Here is a 14,811-nt window from a genome sequence, read left to right as displayed (position 1 = left end):
GGAGGCAGGCATTTCAGTTCCTAAATCACTAGTGGCTACAGGAAGTGACACTGACTTTAACAGGAACAAGAACAGGGCCACACAGGATAAAGGTGTGATTCAGATCACATCAAAGTGTAGTAGGAATTAGATCGGGTCCTAGGTACTTATGTAAGAGCAAGATATTTGTTTAAATGAGGTCACTTTTAAATAATTTCCATTAATTTTTATTTGCCCTAACTTTTCATGGACCAGGAGGTTCCCCTCAAAGGGCTCATTTAAAATTGTGCTTTCATTATAACGAAGGTACTTTGCAAGGTCCGCAGGAAGATTCCACTGTCAGCTTGGAAGATGTGTGCTGCTGTCCCTGCTCTGCTCCCCACCATGCCCTTCCCATCCTGTGTATGTTCTTGGACAGAGGACATATCCACAACCCATGACAACCCATGACTGTATCAGCAGTGGCAAGGAAGGCATTGCATTATATGACTGTGATTTTATGAAATAATGGCGTTTGGAGAAACTCATTCCCTGAAGCAGAAGCAGACTGCAGGAAGGGAAGGGTCTTGGGAGACTGCAGTAGGCAAACGCAAAAGCCAAGAGGTGGTTGTGCCAGAAAAGGCCACCACAGGAATACCCTTCCCTAGTTCCCACAGGGAAACTGTTCACCTATAGCAGACCTCAACTCCCTCCTCAGTTGGAGATCCCTGTATGTCCTCTCTGGGCTGCCAAAACAGAGTGCTGCCAAGTAAGATGAAGCTGCTGTACCTCTTCTTAGGCAGATGCCCCAGTTCCTCCGAGTGTAATGCCCATTCATTAGTGGAAACAGGATCAATGGTTTCCACAGGCTTTTTGGGTTGCTGCTTACCTTGCTAAGCAATACCTGAGCTTGATAATGGGAGAAAGTGGGCAGTCACCACCCTTCTTAAGGCTCCCCATGGCACCCGAGGATGAAGAGGAGGAGGGTAAGAGTCTGTTAGCAGGCAAGGAGGCATGAGTGAACTCACACTGCCACTCAGAGCTGTGGGGCTGACACAAAGCAGAGGAGAGCTAAGGCTGCAGGAGAGGAGAAGAAAAGTGGTGGAAGGGTTTGAAGTCCAGTGACAGTCTGGCTGACCTGCAGTGAAGTGTGGCTGCATTGCATGGTCAGCAGGATGAGAGCATCAGCGTGGCAAAAGGTATGGGGTAAGAAAGGTCCTTCAGGCACAGAGACGATAAGGGGCAACACTTTTGAAGTGTTTTAGTGGTGACAACAGAGGGAAAAGGATTGGTTTTGTCCTGTTCAGCTGTGGCTCAGGGGCATGGTCTTTTTATAATTATAGTCCTCCCTCTGTGAGTGATTAGACACAGTGCATGCTAATATATGGTGCTTAATTTGTAGACAGTCATTTCAGCTGTTTCCTAATGTCTTTGCTCTCCCTTCTCTAATTCTTCTGCCTTTCATGCAAGTAAATCACGAAGTAGCTGCATTGGGATTTTGGCCCTAAGACTGGAGCTGTAGGTCAAGTGTATTATTTTTCTAATGCGGGACAGTAATGGACATTTAACTCAGTACCACAGTACATCCTACTGTAACACTAGCCTGTTGCTAAATGTAAGCATACTTTATTGCAAAATAGAAGGCATTTATATTGAAGAGTTACGGTTCAACACACTTCTAGGAAATCGATACTATAATGACTGCGTGCAGTATCCTGCCCCATGTAAGAAATTACAGTTGAGAGATCATTGTCACATAATCACATATTGTCAGCATTACCACAAACACATTTCACAGAGGTACAAGTTAACCAGGTACAGGTAGGAGTTCACTATTGCACCATACCAGTTAAATGTATTTCAGTGCTGCTCAATAATCACAGCATCACCGAATGGTTTGGGTCGGAAGGGACCTTAAAGATCATCTAGTTCCAACCCCCCTGCCACTAGACCAGGTTGCTCAAAGCCCCATCCAACCTGGCCTTGAACACTTCCAGGATGGGGCAGCCACAACTCGTCAATTGTGAAGAACTTCTTCCTAACATCTAATCATCTAAATCTCCCCTCTGTCACTTTAAAGCTATTCCTCCTTGTCCTATCCCTACATACCCTTGTAAAAAGTCTCTCTCCAGGTTTCTTGTCAGGCTCTTTATGTATTGGAACTTCAGGTACTTTAAGGTCTCCCTGAGGCTTCTCTCTTCCAGGCTGAACAACCCCAACTCTCTTAGCCTGTCTTCATTGGAGAGATGCTCCAGCCCACTGATCATGTTTGTGGGCCTTCCTCTGGACTTGCTCCAACAGGTCCACATCCTTATAAAATTGTTATCTGTGTGATGCTTCAAGGATGCACAGTGCAGAATTTAAATAATGTTTGTCATAACAGGACTTCAGCTGGGATTGTGTGTAAAGACTACTTAACAATGTTTGGTAAGACAGCATTATTAGGTATGCACAGTGACATCCCAGTATATCTTGAAATAGGGCAGAAAAAGGGAAAGGGAATCATGGTTTCCATAGTAAATCTGTCAAAATCTTTTGTTTATACTTGCCTTATAAATCCATCATACTTTAAATCTCATCCTCACTGTCTTGTAATTCTAAGCTTGTTTGAGCACTGGTTTAGCACAGCTGGTGCCTATTGGTATGAATCAGTGCTGTGTACTGATGACACAGTATTGAACTCAGTCTAAGTGACATGAATATAAAATACCATAGGGGTGGAAAATCTGAGTCCCTCACCTACCTTCTGCATAAGCTATAACAGCTCAAGAGAGGATGTTAAGAGTGCTTAGCAAATGTCTCTGGTAAGGAAAACCCCACCCCTAGTTTTCCTGTGGAAAATGTTTGATTTAAGACATGCAACCATTTGGTGTCCTCTTCCCTATCTCAGAAAAGGTATTGCAGCATTTAGGGAGATGTTGTGGAGAGCAACAGAAATAATTAAGGATTTCAAAAGGTCTGTAAGAAAAAAAGTTGGGGCAAACCATCAGGCTGGTGTTAAATATCCTAGAAAACAAAGAAGAGGAGCTGTGGCGGAGTCTATCAGATAATGAAATACCATAGGGGAGGTATTTTTCTACTTGAAGGAAGTCTAGTAATATGTTTAACATGTTTAACAAAATTACAAATTTTGTTTTGTAAAAAAAACCAACCACCACCACCACCAAAAAAAAAAAAAAAGACCCCAAAAAAACCCCACAGCAAAAAAACCCCCTCAAAACCGAAAAACAAAATTACACATTTCAGTGTAATTCTGAATACAGCGAATGTACATGTGCTTCAAGGATGGATCTCAACTATGGAGATTTGTTCATGACATCATGAAAAAGCTCTCTACATCAGTATGTAACTGATGGTCCAGCTGGTCTGATGAATTGTGAATGGCAGCTTCTTCATTAAAGCCATTCAGTTTGGTCGTTTTTCCAGCTGCCTGTTTTCAGAGGTAAAAGTCAGAACAGAAGTTGTTAAAAAAGCTGAAGGATGATTCTTCAGCTTGTGGAAAGAGGTGGAAATTTTGCTGTTAAGGCAGGGCATTTCTTAAAATCCCCATGGGGCTAGTGAATCACTTTCATCTATTAATGTTGTGTTTTAAGTTCTGCAAAGGCTTCTGACGCTGTATCATCAGGGTTGAAAGAGAGCTAATATCTGCACCCATCAAGCACTTTTATGCTTGACCCTCAGTGTAGCTGGGAGAAGTGTCCCTGAAATCAGTGTCTGTTGTGAGGCTGCATGAGGAGCACTGTGCCCTGCTTGAGGCTCCCCTGTACAAGAAAGGCTTTGACAAACTGTAGAAAGCCATTAGGATGGTCATAGGCTGGAGCACATGAGATCCGAGAAGAGGTGGAGAGGGCTGGGCTTGTTCAGCCTGCAGAGGAGAGGGCTGAGAGAGATCTTCTTGGTGTCTACACCTACCTAATTGGAGCTTATAGAGAAGATGGAGGCAGCCTTTTGTCAGACGTGCGCACTGAGAATAAAAAGGTCACAAGTTGCATCAAGGGAAATTCCAACCGCATGCAAGGAAAAACCATTTTCAAAGTGAGGATAGTCAAATGTTGGCAGAGGCTGCCCAGAGATGCTGAGGGGTCTCCATCCCTGTAGACACTGCCACAAGTGCTCCAACCTGACTTTGCAGCCAGCCCTGTGTTGAGCACGGGGTAGGACTGCAGACCTTGTTATGCAAGTTTAAAACATGGTGCTCCTATTACCAGAGAGAGAAGGCATTTTGTGCGTGTGTGCACATGCTTAGTGAGAGAGAACGTAACCAAAGAGGGGTAAAACTAAGAGGAAGCAGTCACGACAGTGGACCTATTGTAGGAGTAGTGAGGTGAAGAGGCAGACCAGAGATTTCCTTATAAAGACAAAATTTATTTCACTTCCTTCTCTGGGCTCACTCTTGGGCTTCCAGTCTTGGGCTTGACTAGCTGCTCTGCAGAAAAGGAGGACCTTCCTAGTGACGCAGCAACCTCTTTCGACATACTGCTTTGTAGTTACCCAACCTACAAGAAGTTTGGTTTTTCTTAAGGAGTTCTCTTCCTGTCGTATTTGAAGCAGTTGAGCTGTTGCTCTGGCAGTTTGGACCCACTGCTTGAACCCAGGAGGTAAGACCACACCACCTGTTGTTTCTATGGCAGGCTGCCCTCATCGTGCGTACAAGCAGCTTAACTGCACAGGAAATTGTGGTCACCATGAAAAAGTAGTGCAGGCTCTATATTAGCATAAATCATTTTCTAGTTGTCTTGTGCATGGCATTCCTACTGACCTTCAGGAAAGTGTTTGATGGATTTGATTGGGCAGAGTGGTCTTTGACTGAGTAGAGCGGTAGTCTGAATTTGCGTTGATTTGGCAGGGTGTGGTAATGTAAGAAGCCATTATGTAGATTACAGAGTGGATCCCTGTAAGAAGGTAATTGTAATGACAGTGATAAAAAACACAGATTCATAAAGCTAATGTATTTTGGCCTGTAGTGTTTATAATATACTCTGCTGACTGCTAGGACATTTATACCAGGCTTTTATAAATGTAATTTTACTCTGAAGACAATAAATAAAACTGATTTATTATGAAGCCTGATTGTAGTAGGCACTTTTGCTTTAAAAACAGTGATATGGGGTGGTACTAACATTGGGTTTGCCTTGTAAGATCTTGACTGTTGAAGCTGGTCAGGCTCATCCCTTGTTTTCTTTGGGATTTCTGCTCAGACTGTGGATGGTCTGTGACTTGTAAATGTCTGCAGACATTTTAGGTGGTTATACTGTGAACAGAAGCCTTTGGGCTTAACTTCTTGCTCTGTAAGAGCAGTAGACTTGCTGTTTTTGTCAAACAGTGTTTTCCTCAGCATATGGATTTGGTTTGAATGCTGTCTGTACAACTGGCCCTTAAGCCTGTGAGCAGCTTGACTTTTGAAGCAAATGGGACCTCAGGTCTTTGTAGTCACAGACAACATCGGCCCTTACTGCTGCAAGCATAAAGTGAAAACTTCTAACAAACAGCAGCTTAGATTGTGCCATCAGGAGTGCAGATGGGTGCTCATCAGATGGCTGTTTGATTGTCTTGATAAAAGCATATCATGCCCTGAAACCTCTCATGTAGAGGAACTCCAGCATGTATCACTTTCTTCCTCTTTTGCTTTTCACACACGAGTGTTTTACCCTTGCGAGATGGGGCCAGAGGGTCTAGAGAGGGTCAAGACCAGGCTAGGAAAGCTCTCCTGAGAGGACAAGAGATGTGGAAACCCCCTATTTTCCTATGGTGGGAAACTCCATCACAGAGGGATGCTAGAGCCAGGAGGGACGGGGAAATACCTGCCTACTTGCTGGTAGCAGGAGCTGGGATTTCTGCTTCAGTCCTGACTGTGTGGTCCAGATTTACTTAGCTGAGAAGCTGAAGGCAGTGCTCATGCAGTAGGTCAAAAAGAGCTTGTATATGTTACTGGTTTTGAATCTACTTCCTCAATGGAAGCCAAGGATTTGGACTGAATACTGTTATGGTTATAAAATGTTTGAGAATCTATATGAAAGTCATTGTACTTAAATAAGTCTAGTGGTGTTGCTTCTCTCTCCCTGGTCACAGAACCCAACATGTACTCCATCATGTTTTATTATGCTACCATTTTTTTTGATCCTGTTTCCTTCTGATTTCAGTCATGAGTAGCTTAAAATACAGCTGTGTAGAATGGAGTGGAGCTATCTACTTGATAGGAATCATACAGTAAAAGTCATCATCATGTTTTTTCTAAAATACAAAAGAATTTTAAAAAGAGGTTGAGTAAAGGGGAAGGAAGGAAGACGGCAAGAGGTCAAGAGAGTACAGTGCATTCAGAAATGAGCTCATTTTCATACTCTTAGCCCTTTCATGCAAAAGAGCAGACTTTAGTGAAATGCTGATGCAAAACATAAAATATTTAACAAAATAAAAATATTTACTAAAAATATAAGGAAATGGTATTTAGGTGCTGCAAGATGGAGTAGGGGGATCTGTATTGGTCACTCTGTGCATCTTTGCAGTAAGCTGTAGGACAGGAAATAAATTGCTGCTGCTGGGTAGGGCGAGTGGGGTGTCCCAGATATAGAGGCAGCACCCATGTGAGGGTGCTGAAAAATCCTACTGAAATCAGTGAGCAGCCTTGCAAAACTGAGGACAGAATACAACTCCTGGCATGGGAGCAACAGCAACAGATTCATAAATTCAGGTGGAATCAGTCAAATGCAAACATACATTTGTATCTAAAAATAATATATCCACCTCCTTTTTACAGCTGTAACATGTTTTTAGTGTTTTCCATGCACAGAGGAACTATTTTCCTGCTAATGAGCTGGAAACACAGGCCATGTTCTCCTTTTCTTGTATGAGATACCAGGGTTTCACAGGACATTTGGGCCTGAGTCAGTACTTCGTGACCTTCTGCCATCAGGCTGCAGTATGATGGCTGCCTCACAGGAATGGTAAGAGAGGGTTTTTATCTGTTTGCCCAGGGTTTTGTGTTCCATCTGCCACTCCAGTCGTGATGGGGCAGAGGTGGGCTAGCTCCTCATACCTGTATCCAAAGCAACCCTGTAGATGATCTCTTCCCCCCCCTTAGTTAGTGAAGGTGGAACTGGGTGGAGCAGGGCTTTCGTTGCCAAATAGGACATCTGCTCAGTGAGTGAAGCTGTTCATCAGTTTGGCTTGGTTTGAAAAACAACTTTAGACAAAAAAAAAGAAAAGGGGGGGGAGAAAAAAAAATCACTGGAAAGCAGTTGAGAATCAAAATTTTCCTTTTTCTATGGAAAAATGTTTTCACTTTAAAGCTAGCTTGTATTGCTAATGGGATAGAAAAGATAAGTGACCCAACAAAAACTGTAGTGTATTGGATCAACTTTTTTCTTTTTGAAGAAAAATTCTACAGGCTCTGATTGAAAAATAATATGCATATATATAGACTCTCCCTGGTATGATGTATCTGACAGATAAAAGACACATAAGGAGAGTATTTATGGATTCACAGTTCTGCTTCTTCAATATCTTCATTTCCTTGAAGGATTAGCACTCCCTGCCACTGAGTGGTATATTGGAAAGAGATCTCCATTTCTCTACAAATCCTGTGGATTTTTCCTTCCCAAGCCCTGTTGACTCATATTTAATTTAGGTCTCGGGCATTGCATTGACATATAAGGTCCTTTATAAAATGGAACATTAAGAAAATAACTCATGGGCATCACCATGTTGCTTTCTGAATAGTAATAAATGTCTTTTCTCTGTGTTTCTTCAAATTGTATATGAAATATGTGAAGTACAACAGCTTAATAATTCCAGTGCCTGCATACACAGTGAGATTTTGCTGTTCTAGCATTTTAAAAGGCCTGTGAGACAAAGATTATAATTTATTTCCAATCTTTATCATGTACCAGGGAGGAACTATTTGCCACAATTTCAGAAAGACTCCTCTCTTTGTTTTGTATGCTGATTTAAACAGCAAGATCCCACCCGTATTGAAGGTACTGTAATAGAGGTTACACATTGCTAACAGAGCCAAGTGCATTTCTGTCTACTTTAGGATTTAAAATTTAGCTCAGCATCTTTGAGGAAGTTAGAAAAACCTTTTATCAATGTGTATATCTGTAGCTATTTAAAGAGGGAAATAATCGTACCACTAAGCGCACAACTTGAAAAATTAACTTTTTATTATGAAACACCTCATGTGTTCAAAGAAATTGCAGTTTGTGCTACTTAAATTATTTTCGAAGTTGTTGTGTAAGAAATGCATCTGGCAGTAAGGCTGGGGAAATTTAGTGTTAATGTTACTGTCCTACTTTGCTGTGGGTGCTAATGCAGGGATGCAAGCAAATTATTTTTATCAGAATGGTAAAAATATCAACAGATAATAATAAATATATGAGAAAGAAGCATGATAATAATAGTATGCTGAAAATATAAAGTTTAATTGGGAGAAAAATTATTCTGGATTATGCAAAAGAATATATTCAGCTGACTGCCAGTGAGATGGCTTTGCCTGTTGCATTTTAGTAGAAGTTTTTTGCTGATGAGCACAGAATGAAACTTTAAAATTGAGGAACTTCTAGGCCACACTGTTGCAGTTATATCATTGATTCTTCTTTCAACATGAGATCCATTGAATAATTTCTCTTTTTCTCACCCTTTAGTGAGAACAAAAATGACAAAAACATGTCTCCAGAAGGAAAATATTTATCAGAGCCTAACTCATAAATCTCCTCTTTTCTTGTCTCCTCTTCAACCTTTCCATACTGTAGAAAACCATCTGAGACACATAATTTGAGCAGAAATGCATATGGATATATGGATTTACGTGTGAGACATTATGAGAGAAAGGTAGAGGGAAATATTTCTGTGGAGGAATATCCTATCAGGGATATTCTGGTGAGTGACCAGGAATGAGGACAGCCCCAAAGGTGAAAGAAATATGGGACAAAGATTGAATATACTCAAGATACTCCCTTTTCCCATATATTTTTCTGGCCTGCAAGATGCTTCAGGTCTATCACAAGAATTTCTGCACGATTCTGAGGTCACTTCTCTTATTCCTGCCTGCTGGTACCATTGTCCAGGGCAAGCTGTGTGTTGGTGGAGAATTGCTGGTGGTACCTCTTTAATATCGGTGGGGAAGGAAGGGCTAACACAGAAAAGAGCTGGGGAAATATTCCCCAACCCTTACAGGAAGCCTGACACATTTGGAAATTGAATTTGTGGATGAGGCAAGAAAGAGAAAAGGAAGCGGAGCTGAGAGCTCTCATAAAGTAAAAGGCAGAGTTTTCTGTGTGGAGGAGGCACAGTCTTATGCTGCCCCATGCAACTCTAACAACAGCTACGTTTTGCAATAGTGGGTGCCTCTTGTTTCAGAAAAAATAAATAAGTTTGAAGAGAAGATAGCAGAAGAGATAGGGAAATTTCTATATGACAGGGAACACTTTTGCAGTCCTTTATCTGATCACTGTCCAACAGCTAGAGAAGTTATGGAATTATTAACAAAGTACTAGTGTGTTAAAATAAAGCTCTGATGGTAGAAAGTGCGTAAATATTAGTAATTTATTCAACTTTCTCAGCAGCAAACTCACAGTTAAGTTGTTCTTGATGATTTAAATATGCGTTTGTGAAATGTAATGTTGCCCGATGAAATTTGTTTTTTTGCTTTGGGGAAAGGTATAACTTTATGTTTAGCTGTAAAGTGTGGTTTCACATCTTCAAGGTTTTCATTGCCTTGCTTGCAATAAAGCTTAAACACCAGAGAAGTGGAGGAAAACATGAAACAAGGTAACCATTTAATAAGAATCTTGGAAACCTTGAGGTTTTAATGGCTTTGCCATTTATTATTTATATTGCATGGTGGGTACACACTTTGCCAAGTAATGTGTAACCAGGCAGCTTCTCAGATTATGGCTTCAAAATCGAAAGAGATAAAAGGACATCAATATCACTGTGTTTCAATTTAGCAGTAATGTTCAGGTTTGAGATTATTTTAGTTCTTCCTTTATATTCTAGACTGAAAATAGTTTGTTATTAGATCTCTTAAAACATCAGTGCGATAGTAGGTTCTTCTTAGGATAAGGTCAAATAAAAGGAGGCTTAAAGGCATGGCTGTAATATATTGGTTTGAAAATGACAGCAGGAAAGGGAGTGCTTCATAGAGGTTTTTTTGATATCAGTTTGGTATGGTTCTCAGCAGCTTAGGTGAGACCATTTTCCCATTTTACATTAACCTGAAACTCAACAGTCTACTGTGGAGGAAGGAGTGTATTTGCACAACTCTATTTTTGCTTTTGCAATAGCGGGTTTATGCTGTTTGGCAAAAAAGAATGGAGTGTCACTTCAGGCAACGTGTAATCCCGATGTCCTGATGCCATCTGAAGTTCAGTCTGTCTCACATAGTGTTTTATTTTCCTTATGAATTTTTATTACCTTCCATTTATTTCTGGTTGGCAGTTCCACTGTCTTTCTTGCTCTGACCCGTCTTTCCCTCCTCAGCGTCCTGCCTCCTCATCTGAGCATGTGTCGACTTTCATCTTGTTCTCTCTAAAGAACTTGAATTCTTTCACTGATCTCTGATAACACCAAGTTCAAGATCCTTCCTCCCAGCTGCTGCTGACCTTCAAAATCTCATTTGTGCTAATAGCTAAGCTGTTTGTATTTGTTCCTTCCCAAACTTCCCTCCCTCTTGCCACCTCGCTCCTGCCCAGCTTTTCCCATTGCTTTTTGCTGTACATCTCTGTGATCAAAGCCATTGCCTGGTTGTCATCAGCTGATTTTCTCTTGGCTCCTTTCTCAGCTCCTCAACAGCTATTCCCTTCAAATAAGCTATTTCAGCTCATTCATATTGCCTGTCATCTCCACATATTCTCCTTTGCCATCTTCTGCATTTTTTTCTCTGTGTCTGTCTTGTCATACTGATTTTGCAAATGATTTGGAGCAGGGCAGCACACCTAATGCGTACAATGCCTTGTGGATTATCAGTAATCAAACTATTCATGCAGGGCTATTGGATGCCCTCTTGATAGGATGCCCAAGGTATTTTCAGTTTGCATTGAGGTCAGTGAAGTGCTTAAAATGTTTGGCCCCTGGAAGCAAATGAATCTGCTCTTGGCTGATAAAATCAGAAGGAAAATATTGGACATGACCTCCTCCGCCATTGTCCAGAAGCATTTTACATTTCTGTGTGCCTAAATATCATCATTTACTTTTAATGAGCTAAGCAAAATAAGCAGTTTATATACCAAAAAGTAGCTTTTTCAAAGTGGATTTGCTAGTTTTTGTTGTGTGTTGCTAAAGCTTTAACTCTTGATTTCCATATGTTTTGGTTTTACTACTCGAACAATTTAAAAAATAATAGCATTTTTTAATTGTGAATAACTCTGAAACCTTTAATCTGAAAATTCTAATTTTGATTAATTGAGTGGAATATGGATTTTCTTGATGATGGTGTGAGATTTTCATGTGTCCAAGTGCATTTTAGGGAATCCATGTGTTGTAAAAACACAGAGCATGCAACAGAAAAACATTGGTAGTGAGGAATCAGAGGCAGGAAAGATACCAGGATGAAGTGGAAGACTATGGGTCTAATTTTACCCTAGTGTACATTACCCACATTATTAGTGGATCGCAGGGATTTTTACAGGTAATCCTTGAAAGTATGGTGGTTAGAACCACTTGTAGTATTATGTTAGTATTTCAGTAGCAATCACCAGCTCCATTGTGCTGAAAACTGCACATGGGTTCTCTTGCCCGAAGAGCAACTGCATTATGGATTATACTGCATTTCTCTACTTATGAAGGTTCAAGTGAATGAACAAATTTTTCTCTGAAAGCTGTCCTCACCCTAAAACCACAGTGATGAGGCAGAAAAAGGGTACATGATACTGCAGGGAGGTAGTAGAAAAAAGCTAAACACATGAGATTGTCTTTGGGCTGTTTCAAAGCCATGTCCATAGTGGTTTTCACAGATACAATGCGTCAATTTTATCAAGCGTGAGTTCAGGAGAGCATTAAATCTGAAGCCTGGATAGGCTGTATACAACTCTGTGTCTCTGTAGAGAGCTAGAACACATCTGTAACTTTTTACATTATCCCTGTATATTTTTCTATAAAGTTTGGAATCCAAGCCTTCAGGATGCAATGCTGGTTTTAGTCTAGGAATGAGGTATTTCAGGTATTTGTTTTTCCTCATTTGAACACTGTAGCTACAGCAACCACTTTCCAGGACCAACTCAGGTTTCCATTCTATTCTATTTAAATTATTGCTTGGTTAATTAGTTCTTAAAGAGACCTAGGACACTAGAGTCATTCTCGCAAATATAGAATAATAGATAGTTCATCTCATTAAGGGTTTCCTCATGAATAGATGCAAGGGACAGTAGGTGCATGAAAAAGCAGAGGAATATAATGTGCATTTTCTGGAAGTGTATTAAATAATTTGATGGATGGATGTAAACTTTCCCCTTCTGTTTATTAAGAAAGGTGTGTAGAAAGGGAAAGTCTAATCTTTCCTCCTGCTTTATATCTTTGATGAGAGGAAAGGCAGGGAAACTTCCAGCCACCTATTCCTAAAGTGCCACCCAACCTCAGGCACTAACTTAGGTACCTTGAAGGGCAAGTCCCTAAATGCTCCTCATAGCCAGGAACAGAAGTAGCCCTCAGGGAAGCCTGACCTGGTTGCTCTGAACACTTGGCGAAGGAGCTTCTCTCCATCCATCCATCCATCCATCCATCCATCCATCCATCCATCCATCCATCCATCCCATAAAGGTAACTAGCTTCTCATTAGGTACCCAAAGGTAGGTGGTGCAAATATCCCCTGAGACTCTGGATGGCTCCAGCCCAGAGCCCCAGTGGCAGACAGGGCTTCTTTGCCAGCACTGCTGGCAACAGCACTGCTTTGCCAGCACTGCTGAAGAAGCAGAAGGTGAACTGTGTTTTCAAAAGGGGGAATGACAAGAATGAGCATGGTTTTGTCCGCTTTCCCCATGAGACACAAAAGGTAGCAGATGTAGGATTAATTCCAATTAAATTAGTATACAAAAAACTGTTGCGGTTTGAGCAGGGCCTAGCAAAACAGCAGGAGGGACATGGATTTGTATCTCATGCGTGCAAGATTTTACCCCTTCACTTGATTTTAGGATGCAGAGGAGAACTGGGCTTTCAGCTATGGGGTGCTGCTCCGAGACTTTGAAAATCCAATTGAAACCCCCTCTTTTTCATCACAATTACAAACCCCAAAAGGCACCAAATAAAACCAAGTGCTTTCTTCTTGCAGACCTGCCACTCAGAGAAATAAGAAATGGCGTCAACTGCACATTTCTCGGAGGAGGAGATGGCAGAGCTACAAGAGGCTTTCAGCAAAGTCGGTGGGTACGGCAAACAGGAAACACTGCAGAAGTGTGAAGCCATGGCAAGCTCTTTTCTCATGTACTGATTGGCCATGAGGAAATGGTCAGTCAATCCAATGCTGATCTGCTGTATCACAGAGACCACAGAAAGTCGTTTTCCTGCCACTGCAGGCGTCCTAGGTGAAACCACATCAGCATGCTGCAGAGCAATGGCTTCTTACCAGAGAGAGATGGAAGGGCAAGGAGTGGCAGGGCTTATGAAATAACCTCCAAAGCTGTACAGAAAACCATTTTGGAAATACTTGCATGTGTTTTCCTAAGAATTTTGTTTATTCCTGACTAAGTAGTTGGAAAGCAAAAAGTTTTTATTTTAATGGAAGTTGCTTACTCCCTTTGGGGAGGGAGAGTCTGGAGAAGACAAATGTGCAAATGGCCACAAAATTTGTAATCCCTTTACTATGACCTTTCAAACCACATATATTTTTAAAGTGTGCGTTTCCTTTCCAAGCCTTTAAAGGTCTCATCTGATTTGTCTCCTTTAAAGTCATTCAGACCCACCACTTTCTACCCAAATTCTAAGAAAAGGGCCTTGTACCTCTCACAGCTCACTGAACTTTTATTAGCAGATCTGTCATCCTCACTGGATTATGTGTTAATCAGTTGTCCTTGCTGTTTCAGGTGATGGTTGGTTGATTTCTGAGCACACAGTAGTATAGGCTGGGTCACCATGTGCCCCATACACCCTATGCACTGACAAGGCAAATACTGGAAGAAAACTCTCATTCCCCTCCCAGTCATTTCCTTCTCCAAGTCCAGACCCTTTTGTTGTATGACTTCAGAAATGGATAGGACGCTCTTCGTAATCTGCATTAATCCATGCTACTGATGCTGAGAGACAAGTGCGTTTTTGCAGCATGCAACGAGCGACTCACATTGCAATTTACCACACAGGAAATTAACACATGCTTCTTTGAAATCACCTAAGCCTCTGGGCTGGGGGAAAACAATCTGCGGAACAAGAAACACACAGACATATAAAACACAAATATAAATACATAATCATAAAAACCTATATATGTACATAACCATGTACATCACCATAGCTTTTTAACAAAAACTCTCCATGCAATAGATTCAGTTTTCTTTTTTATCTGTGGAGATTTACACAAACTGGCAAAGAAAGGACAATTTAACCTGTCTTGGTGATCTTCTCATAAAATCCTACCCCGGATCTTGCAACAGGCTCAGCAGGATTATCTGTTTAGCACCATCACAGAGAAACACACAAGTTTTTGTTTTAAGAATGACCATATGCAGTTCCAAGCCTCTAAACTCATGCCTTCTGATGATACTGGAAACAGGCCAAAATCATAAGTTATACCTATGAACATACGCACATGTAAGGTGTAACTCTGTACAGCATGAATTCCATTTTTTTTAGTTGTTCTGTAGACAGGATAGTCCCTCTATAAATCATGTTTGTCTATATGTAACCTTGGAAAGTAATTACATGCCTCTAAAC

At 41.1% G+C, this 14,811-nt stretch overlaps 1 protein-coding gene across 1 annotated transcript in view; it reads left to right on the top strand.

Annotated features, from left to right (window-relative positions):
* The first annotated feature begins 4,382 nt into the window (after positions 1-4,382).
* The window catches only part of LCP1 (lymphocyte cytosolic protein 1), a 29,529-nt gene continuing 19,100 nt past the window's right edge, over positions 4,383-14,811 (top strand). Inside the window, exons 1-2 of the mRNA XM_030476938.1 lie at positions 4,383-4,556; positions 13,217-13,307. Coding sequence (XP_030332798.1) covers positions 13,241-13,307 — 67 coding nt within the window. The 5' untranslated portion in view covers positions 4,383-4,556; positions 13,217-13,240. The remainder of the gene's footprint in view (positions 4,557-13,216; positions 13,308-14,811) is intronic.

The sequence above is a fragment of the Strigops habroptila genome, chromosome 2 (genome assembly GCF_004027225.2).
Source record: "Strigops habroptila isolate Jane chromosome 2, bStrHab1.2.pri, whole genome shotgun sequence".
Classification (NCBI taxonomy): domain Eukaryota; kingdom Metazoa; phylum Chordata; class Aves; order Psittaciformes; family Psittacidae; genus Strigops; species Strigops habroptila.
Note: the sequence above shows the minus strand (reverse complement) of the source record. Positions and strands in the feature narration are given on the sequence as shown.